The sequence below is a fragment of the Brienomyrus brachyistius genome, chromosome 12 (genome assembly GCF_023856365.1).
Source record: "Brienomyrus brachyistius isolate T26 chromosome 12, BBRACH_0.4, whole genome shotgun sequence".
Taxonomy (NCBI): Eukaryota; Metazoa; Chordata; class Actinopteri; order Osteoglossiformes; family Mormyridae; genus Brienomyrus; species Brienomyrus brachyistius.
Window position 1 is genome coordinate 15,470,718 of NC_064544.1, and position 9,200 is coordinate 15,479,917.

General features: G+C 41.0%; 1 protein-coding gene across 3 annotated transcripts in view; it reads right to left on the reverse strand.

Annotated features, from left to right (window-relative positions):
- Positions 1-6,902, reverse strand: part of arhgef11 (Rho guanine nucleotide exchange factor (GEF) 11) — a 32,378-nt gene extending 25,476 nt beyond the window's left edge. For 2 of the 3 annotated variants that reach the window (XM_048970860.1, XM_048970859.1), the window contains exon 1: positions 4,785-6,902. In XM_048970860.1, coding sequence (XP_048826817.1) covers positions 4,785-4,819 — 35 coding nt within the window. In that variant the 5' untranslated portion in view covers positions 4,820-6,902. The remainder of the gene's footprint in view (positions 1-4,784) is intronic. The other variant, XM_048970861.1, reaches the window with a different exon arrangement.
- Positions 6,903-9,200: the final 2,298 nt, after the last annotated feature.

Sequence of the window (9,200 nt, forward strand, 5' to 3'; positions counted from 1 at the left end):
CTACGTAGTTCATTTTCAACTCCTAAATATTGAAACTTTTCTAGTATCATTCAGCCCTACTGAAAACATGTTTTCAAAATATAATTTTATAATATAACTTTTAAAATATAACACGACTAACCTTTGTTTTAGCAACATTGTTTTCTGACATGGGCGGCATGGTGGTGCAGTGGTTAGCACTGTCGCCTCACACCTCTGGGACCCGGGTTCGAGTCTCCGCCTGGGTCACATGTGTGCGGAGTTTGCATGTTCTCCCCGTGTCGTCGTGGGGTTTCCTCCGGGTACTCCGGTTTCCCCCCACAGTCCAAAAACATGCTGAGGCTAATTGGAGTTGCTGAATTGCCCATAGGTGTGCATGTGTGAGTGAATGGTGTGTGAGTGTGCCCTGCGATGGGCTGGCCCCCCATCCTGGGTTGTTCCCTGCCTCGTGCCCATTGATTCCGGGATAGGCTCCGGACCCCCCGCGACCCAATTGGATAAGCGGTTTGGGAAATGGATGGATGGATGGATGTTTTCTGACATACTGGAATCATAAGCAAAATAATTTAAAGTCAAAGTGATGTCAAAAACAGGCTAGGCTACTTCGAGAGGCCAAATGGGGCATATCTATGGCTAACCTCACATTATTGGGTGAGTCCGTCAAACCTGAATGTGCTCTTTTAAGATGTATTTGCATTGCAGTAGTGCTGTGGTGAAAGTTCTCCTTTGCAATACTGACAGATGACTGTCTTTTCATTCGTTTTTAATGCGAAGTTCTTACAAATGATGCTTTCCCCTCTCTTTATTTGGACTCATCCTGTATGCGACATCATCCTTCCACCATATTATAGAGCAATTGTGAAGGAAGATTTTATCAATACTTTTAAATAATTAAGCATAGAGTAACCGTGACAGCTTTGACACCAAAGCAACACTTTTTCCCAAAATTGGACAGCCCTAACAGAAATGAATTTGAGAATGCACTGTGTTACACAGCGTGTAGTTAGAGCTAAAACCCTGGGTTCCTTCAAATCAGAGCTAGATAGATAGATTTTATGTCCCCAAACGAGCTTGATGGGCTAAGTGCCCTCTTCTCATTTGTAAATTTCTTGTGTTCTTATGTATGTTCTTGTTCAGGGCTGAGCGATTTGGGGAAAATATCTAATCATGAGTTTTCTGACAGACATTGTAATTACGAATTGATTTGTGATATAATGCTTTGTAATTCAAGCATCCGTTCAATATTCAGTGTGCAATAAATGTAAAACATGACGCAGCATTACTACATGAAATACCGTCAAAATGTTGACTGGTCTGTATTCTAATGCAAGGATAAGAATTTAAATATGTGGTGTGTTAAGTTAAATAAAAGTAATAAAGAAAACAATTGCGGCAAAAAAGAAAAACAATAGCGATCTTGCAGCAAACAGCTTGGCCCCTAATAATATCAGCAGCGAATCTAATACTCTCAACCAAAAACCGCAATGTCCGTAAGAGTGGCTGTTCTGAAATCTGGAAAAATTTCAAATGTAGTATGTATTTTATAAAATGTTGAGGGTTGCAAACTCTCACGGGTTTGGGTAACACGCTTTCAGACTCGTGCAAGAAATCTTATGGCAAATCTAAATTATTCCATTATGAACTTAGAATTAGCTGCATCAAAAACGCTAGTGCAGTTTGCAACCCCTACAGACTAATTGCAGGGTAATAAATCTCTTACATATACGTAAATGTATGAGCAGACTCGTCTCAAACAGAAAGCCTCACTCCAGGCAGCTGAACAAAGTTGGCAAAAACCCTGCATTGTATTTGACTGAAGCGGCTTATCATTCCTTTGCCTTGTTGCTCTTACAAATACAAAACGAATGAGAACACATTATATGCATCACTCTTTTGTATCTTATATATTCTTCATATCTATATAATACCGTGCCCATTTGGGGGGTAGTGTATGGCTCAGTCGGCTAAGCCTGTGTGCTTGTAATCACAAGGTTGTCGGTTGAAACCCAGCCTCAGCCCGTGTGTCCTTGAGCGAGGCCCTTAACCCCCAGATCCCTGGGTGCCCCAACAGGTGGCTGCCCTTCACAGACAGCTTACTCTACAAAGAGCAACTTGAGGGAGGCAAAAAGGCAATAAAGGATTCATTACTATTATACCCAATTGTAATAGCAATTAAAGCGATCTGTTCTTTTAGCATTTATATTAAAGCGAGGCTTTTATTTTATTACCGTTGTTGGATTAAAATTACATTTCAAAAGATCAATCTATGGAAATCGATACCTAAATCAATGAGCATGACAAAACGCATGACAAACATGATTGTATTATGGGTTTTACGGCTTTTCTGGGGATCACAGATTCCTCTGCTGTGAGGATTACTGACTGTCTCATTGTTTTGATGGGTTATGCTAATGCAGTTGTCCATTAATTAACAAAAACAAAACGTGATAGGCTGAAGCATGTCACTGCTGGTGGTTAAAAGGAGGTCGCCAGTTTTATCGATGATAGGACCGTTCTGAAACAATCTCGGACCATGAAATAGGAAAGCAATTCACTTATAGCTTAGTAGCGGGATCAGTATTTTTTCCGCACCGCAAATGCAACATTTTCCTTGGGTTTCAAATGTTTGCTGTTTGTGAGCGTATACTCCATCATCTCGGGCCACTTCTAATTGGTGAGCATGACTGTCACTCAGGAAGCACAGCATGAATTTGGAAAACTATTCCCACAACAGTTCTAAACCCTACTGTATAATGCATGTCCTAAATCGCAGCCTTTGCGATTTACTAATTGCGTTGTCTCAAATCACAATTTCGCTTTGAAATTAGGGCTGGGCGTTATCATATCGATTTTATATGGCGCATGTGCAATAATCAGTAGGGCTTCATATCAAAGGCGAAAATATTGAGATGCGTTTTGTGACACCCAAAACTTAGTAATCTTTATTAAATTTGGTTAGCAGGGCACACCACATTATGCCGTTTTGGTATACTATGATTTGTACTGAAGTGTCAGTGAAGAAAGTAAAAGCTCAGCATCCATGTTATCTTTTAAGAGGAGAACTTGCGGAAAAACAAGGTAAAAAGACATAGGTGGAGTGTTGGTACTTTTTGCAGTTTAAAGTCTGACACATTTATTAAACATAAGGATATGCCGAATTTGCTAACTTTTGGGCGTCATAAAATGCCTCAATATTTTAGCTGTACTACTAATCTGCTTACGAAATATTGGGCGTAAATAAATGCCTGTATAGCATCGAAAAGTTGGCAACTGGCCAAATGCTTCGCGTCTGATCTGAAGGCCTGGTGATTATTGCACATGCGCCATATAAAATCGATATGATATCACCATGGCTTATTTGAAATCTAGTCCTATTTATAAATAATTCTGCCCTAGTACACACATATCAGATTTAATTGTTCATGAAGATAAAAGCTCGCATTTTTAAGAAAGATCACAATCATGGGTTTGGCTTAATATAGTTACAGCAGTTCCAAATATTCAGCAGAAATGAAAAACCACAAAGCCATGCAAAGAAGCCTGGAACTCCCCAACCTGCCATAGGAACATAGGCTCCAAATTCTAAGTTAACCTTTAGATTATTTAACTCTAAGCTAACTAGTATATGCGGAAAGAGTAAAGTATATAGTCGGAACCACAACTCTACTTCAGCATCATCAATCAGCAGCAACAGGAAAGGCACTGACTAGGCACAGAGCAAGACCACCACTCACTTACTGAAGTTTATTTACTCAGCTTAAAATACTAGTAAGTTCACTTGCATTTCCAATTTTTGTCACCAAAAATATAATTTATTCATATCAGCCACAGCAAATCAATTCTAAATCTCCTGTAACTGGGAAACTGCGTGTCTTTCTTAGAGGTCAGCCTATCGGCACATGACACAAAGAGGATGTGGATGGGAAACAAAAGTGGGAAAGACCAGAAAACATACTACAGTATAAAGGCACAACATTCATAGAAAGCCTTTTGCAAGCTTTTTATAATGTCCTGCAAAGTGGATCCACTGCTCTCTCAAGATACATAATGCACACACTGATTACTCTTTGACAATCAATCACATGACTGAAAGTGAAGATGCAAGGATCAAAAGTTGATGAAATCTAATACTGCAGTGAAGGGGATTAAATCTGTAAATCTTACAGGTTGATATTTTTAACAGAAATACAAGAGGCTGAACTGTGCACATGCAACGAAAAGTGAAGAATAACTGGATGTGCAAAAGGAGGATCCCAACCAATCCTAGTTCAACTGTAAGTGACAAATAAACCTTGACTTTGAAAATTTATGCAGCAGGCCTGAAAGTGAAACTTCAAGTGTTTAAAGGAACTGCAAAAGTAGAAACATCTGGACCAAGCTAGTGGTCCATATTACTTGGAGTTACTGCTTCCGCAAAAAAGTCATATGAACAAGGAGGCACAGTCAGAGTGACGGGCAGACAGAAGACAGACAAATAAATGAATACAATCAATATTAAAGCAGATCATACAATGGAGATACTCAGTACCTGAGATGTTTCAAATACAAAAAAAAGATATCTTCACGCAGATCTTGACTGAGAACTGCATAACTAAACACTATGAATGTCAAGTCCAGGCAGAAGCTGCCACTACCAAGCACTGATCAGTTGAAACAGGTCAGCTTCACTTCAAGAGAATGTAGACCAGATTTTAAAGGTGAAGGACATGTATGGAATGCGTTATAGATGCTTTAAACATTGCACATAGAATAACAAGACTTCAGAATGAAACTGTAGTTGTAATGGCATGCGCACTTAAACATACCTGTCTAGAGTAGAGGCTGGGAGGCGGATACTCATGAATGCTGGTTGTAGGTCTCATGCGCTGGATCTGATCCACCAATTGAGCTGCTCCTCAGAAATTGCCGATGATCTCTGGGATAATTTTCATCCTCTTCTTGCTTTTGGACACTTATCCGCCTCTTTATCCTTAACGAGCTGTTCTTTTAATAAATGCTTCTCCCTTAAAGTCCTGGGAATTCGTGTTAACTCCGTTGGAGTGTGAAACGCTTCATACTGAACCAGGAAACAGACTGCGTTGTTTCTCGTGTTTTCATTTGTAGGACCAAGAATCTTTATCTATGTTAAAAAATGTTTTAAAAGAATATCCTAGCTTCAATTCAGAAAATAAATGTAATTAATGCCTCTATAAAACCCATTTGTTTAAATGACTCCATAATTAAAGAATGACAAAGTAAAATAAATAACTATATGAAATGCTGGTAATTATACATATATATAAAAAGGATTAACTTCCAGTCAAAATGTTCACGCACTAAGCCAGCACTCCATTGATCTACTGCTAAGATATCCACGGGAACAGGTTTCCACACATATTTCCTTGTCCACGAAGCCAAAGCTCGAAAATGGCATTTTATTCAGATTCTGCATTTCCTACTCTACAACACTGGCCCTATAAATGTACGGCAGATATAATGTCCCAACATGGAATTTAAACGCTTCTTTAGCTGAACAGGGACGCGCCCGATCGGCTTCCCCCGACGTTCCCGCGGAGTCGCAGCTTGCCGAGCCTCCACTTTCGCCAACACGCCGGTGCCCAGGTCCGGGTGCCGCGGCCGGGCTACAGCGCCGCTTCAGCCGCAGCCCTTTGTCTCTACATGCGCGCTGCGCTCCCCACTAACGCCATCAGACACCTTGCTGTTCTTGTTTTGGGCTCCTTGTCGTTTTTGTTGTCCTGCAAGCACCGCGACTTCGGTGCCTCACACAAGCCACGTCTTCCTTTATCCCGGACTTATAATTCGCAGATACGAGAGAAAACTATACATCGACCCGCCACTTTAAGGTTATTAATGATGTTATTACGTGACGCTGGTAAATCACTTGAGCGCCATAAGGATTTCGACCATGGCCGAATTCAGGCAAACATCCGCGAGCTGCTTTGCCCTAGTACTCCCTACTCTGCTTTCGCTTTATTTTTTAAATAATATTTTTATTGTATGTCGTTGAGTGAAGCACCCTCTTGATGGTACGAAGTGCGCCGAAGTCCGATACTGGATGTCAGCGGCCGTACTAGCAGGTGTAATCGCACATTAACCACAGCCCGAAGACCCGCCGAGTTTAAGCTCACACTCTCCGCGGTGTTACAGGCGCGGCTTCCCGCGAGCTTAAACTGTAAACTAACCCGCGATGCTGCACAGCTCGCGCGTAACACACCAGTCCGGCGCTACCTGGACTCCACATAAAGTATTGGCTGTATTAGTAAGTTATTAGCGATGGACCGCTGGTAGACTACGCTGACTGGAAAAGTACGTGCTGCTTTGCTGTTTTAAGAATACATGGAAGAACCCCCCATATGCGATTTTGTGTCGGAAGCTCCTTCATCTGTAGATCCAGGGAAATTCCAGGCCGGAAAGCAAGCACCGCTCTTGCCTGGCGACGCCTAAGGGACACAGACTGTTGTCTTGGGCTTCTGGGAGCCGCCTTGGCGTCGGGATCCGTCCGGGCGCCGTCTCAGTCCAGCAGTATTCCGCACGAGCGACTCTCGTACGGAATTTTACCGAAACGTCGAGTACGTACACGAGAAAGCAAAAGTGGCCGACGGGCTGAACTCTCTCTCCGCCTTCATGGTGGGCCGGGGAGGTACTTCGGTAGGTTCAAGCGGCGGCTCTCATTTCGACACAGATCACAGTCCGAGTGGTAATCAAACCGGCGCATCCCGCGATGCTAGATTCAGCATTTGTAAGTGCTGCTTCCCCTTCTTTGTTCTTTCTTTTATAACATATGATTCCTGTTTTCTGGCACAGTTTGTTTGTCTGATTAATCCCTATCAGATTCTCTACGGCCAACTGGTACACAGACGCTCCGCGGAAAACTGGGATCCAGCACTAACCAATCAGACCCGGTCTTTCATTCGCTTGAATGGTCAACGGCTGCCCTTTTGCTGTCAGTCGCTTTTATTATATGGCAGCATTATGTAATAAACCTTTATTCGCACCTGACAGCTCCATGTTGTGTTTTTGCTTTGCGCAGTTCGCTTTCTCAGATTCCGGCACAGGTGATGAGCGCCCATAATTCACGTTTACGTTGCTGGTTTGGCAGAGACTTTTGTCTAAATTAATTCAGAGTTGTGACATTTGTAATTTATTTATAAAAAAAAATATGGGGATTCCGTAGACTTTCACCCCGATGGGGCTGAATATTTCCCCCCGCTATGTGTCTCAATCAGGTTGTTCCCATTTCTTGTGTTCCTTGTAATTCACTGGATAGGCTCCAGTATCAGAGTGGCCATGTCCATTTGGAAGATGAGTGAATGTATTAATTAATTGTTTAAAGATTCATTTTCTCTTTAGTTATCTTACTCAGTGGTACATAAAACATTTATACCCAATTGCCCAGCTGACTGGTGCAAAGTAACCTGCCATTTTTATTCATTTGGATGACTAGATGTTTGATCGAAGCAAGTATGGTATAATTGAAAAAATAATACATGTTCTGCCCACAAAAACCCAAGGCATTATACACAAGTGTCTCACAGAACTGGTGATTATTACAGAATGCATGTTGTGTTGACTACATTGTCGGAAGAGAGTTCCAATTTGTGCCTTTGAGGATACAATTATTTGTCACTGGGGCTGCACCCCCAGGGGTCTACCAATTGTACCCTTAGCTGTAGGTAAATGTACTTTTAGTCTAATTTTAAGGTACGGAAATGGACTGTGGGGAACATTTTTGTACCATTGGGGGTACACTAATGTTTACCTTTGGGAGCAATTACATAAATCACATAAAATGGATTTCAGGTAATAACATTATCGTGTTAGCATTGACGGAACCTAGGTTGAAATGTAATATGTCGAAATAACATTCCATTAACCTTATAGTAAGAACAATTTCTGCACCTTTGAGGAGACCTTTAAATAACGTTTGCTAAAGTTATGGTAACGTTCCCTATTAACTGGCTTGATCTTGCTGTCTTTCCTCTCTGGTGTCAAAAGCATTTGATAAATAAATAAATGTAAAATGCTTAGCCAGTTATTTTAAAATGACATATAAATAAAATTTGAATGGTATTTAATCATTTCAGAATTAAGAGGTCCACAGTATAGACTGCTGTACGGGAATAAAAAAATATATAATATATAAATTTAATATATAATACAATGGAATGTATGCACTACACGTATTATAGTTCAGTAACGTTCAGTATGATTAATTATTCAGTATGTGACATTCAGTATGATTAATTATTCAGTATTTGATAACTTGATCTATTTGGGGTTGCAAGTTAACTTATACTAGACATAGTAGTATGTATAATTACACTAAAATCTTTGTTGCTGTTGTGGTTTCAGTTTCCTTTGATCTAGATGTGTTTCTTATTGAAACGTGCTATAGTAATAATGAAACTACAGATGGGTGATCTTTATTATCCATCCATCCATTTTCCAAACCGCTTATCCTACCGGGTCGCGGGGGGTCTGGAGCCTATCCCGGAAGCAATGGGCATGAGGCAGGGAACAACCCTGGATGGGGGGCCAGTCCATTGCAGGGCACACTCACACACCATTCACTGACACATGCACACCTATGGGCAATTTAGCAACTCCAATCAGCCTCAGCATGTTTTTGGACTATGGGGGGAAACCGGAGTACCCGGAGGAAACCCCACGACGACATGGGGAGAACATGCAAACTCCACACACGTGTGACCCAGGCGGAGACTCGAACCCGGGTCCCAGAGGTGTGAGGCAACAGTGTTAATCACTGCACCACCATGCCGCCCCCACCTTTATTATTATTATTATTATTATTATTATTATTGTTATCCACCATTCCATACCTTTTTTCTGTTCTTTCTGACGTACAGTTGAGGCCAAAATTATTAGCCCCCCTGGAATCATGGAACATTTTCCTAAACTTCTTCCCAAAGTTTGCAACATTGATGAAACTTGATATAATCAAACATCCACCAGTGCTATTTACTAGCTTTTGATACATTTTGTAATATAAAATATATTTTTAGTCTTGCTTTATACAAATATAGTAAAAAATGGGGTGGTCGAAAATATTAGCCCCATGTTAATGTTTGCTTTCAAAACACGCCTACACTAATTAACCAATCAGCTTTGAAACCACACCTATGCAATAAATTGGCTTCCTAACAACACCTGCAGTCAATTGGCTTCCTAACAACACTCAATCAGCATAAAAAGACTCCCAA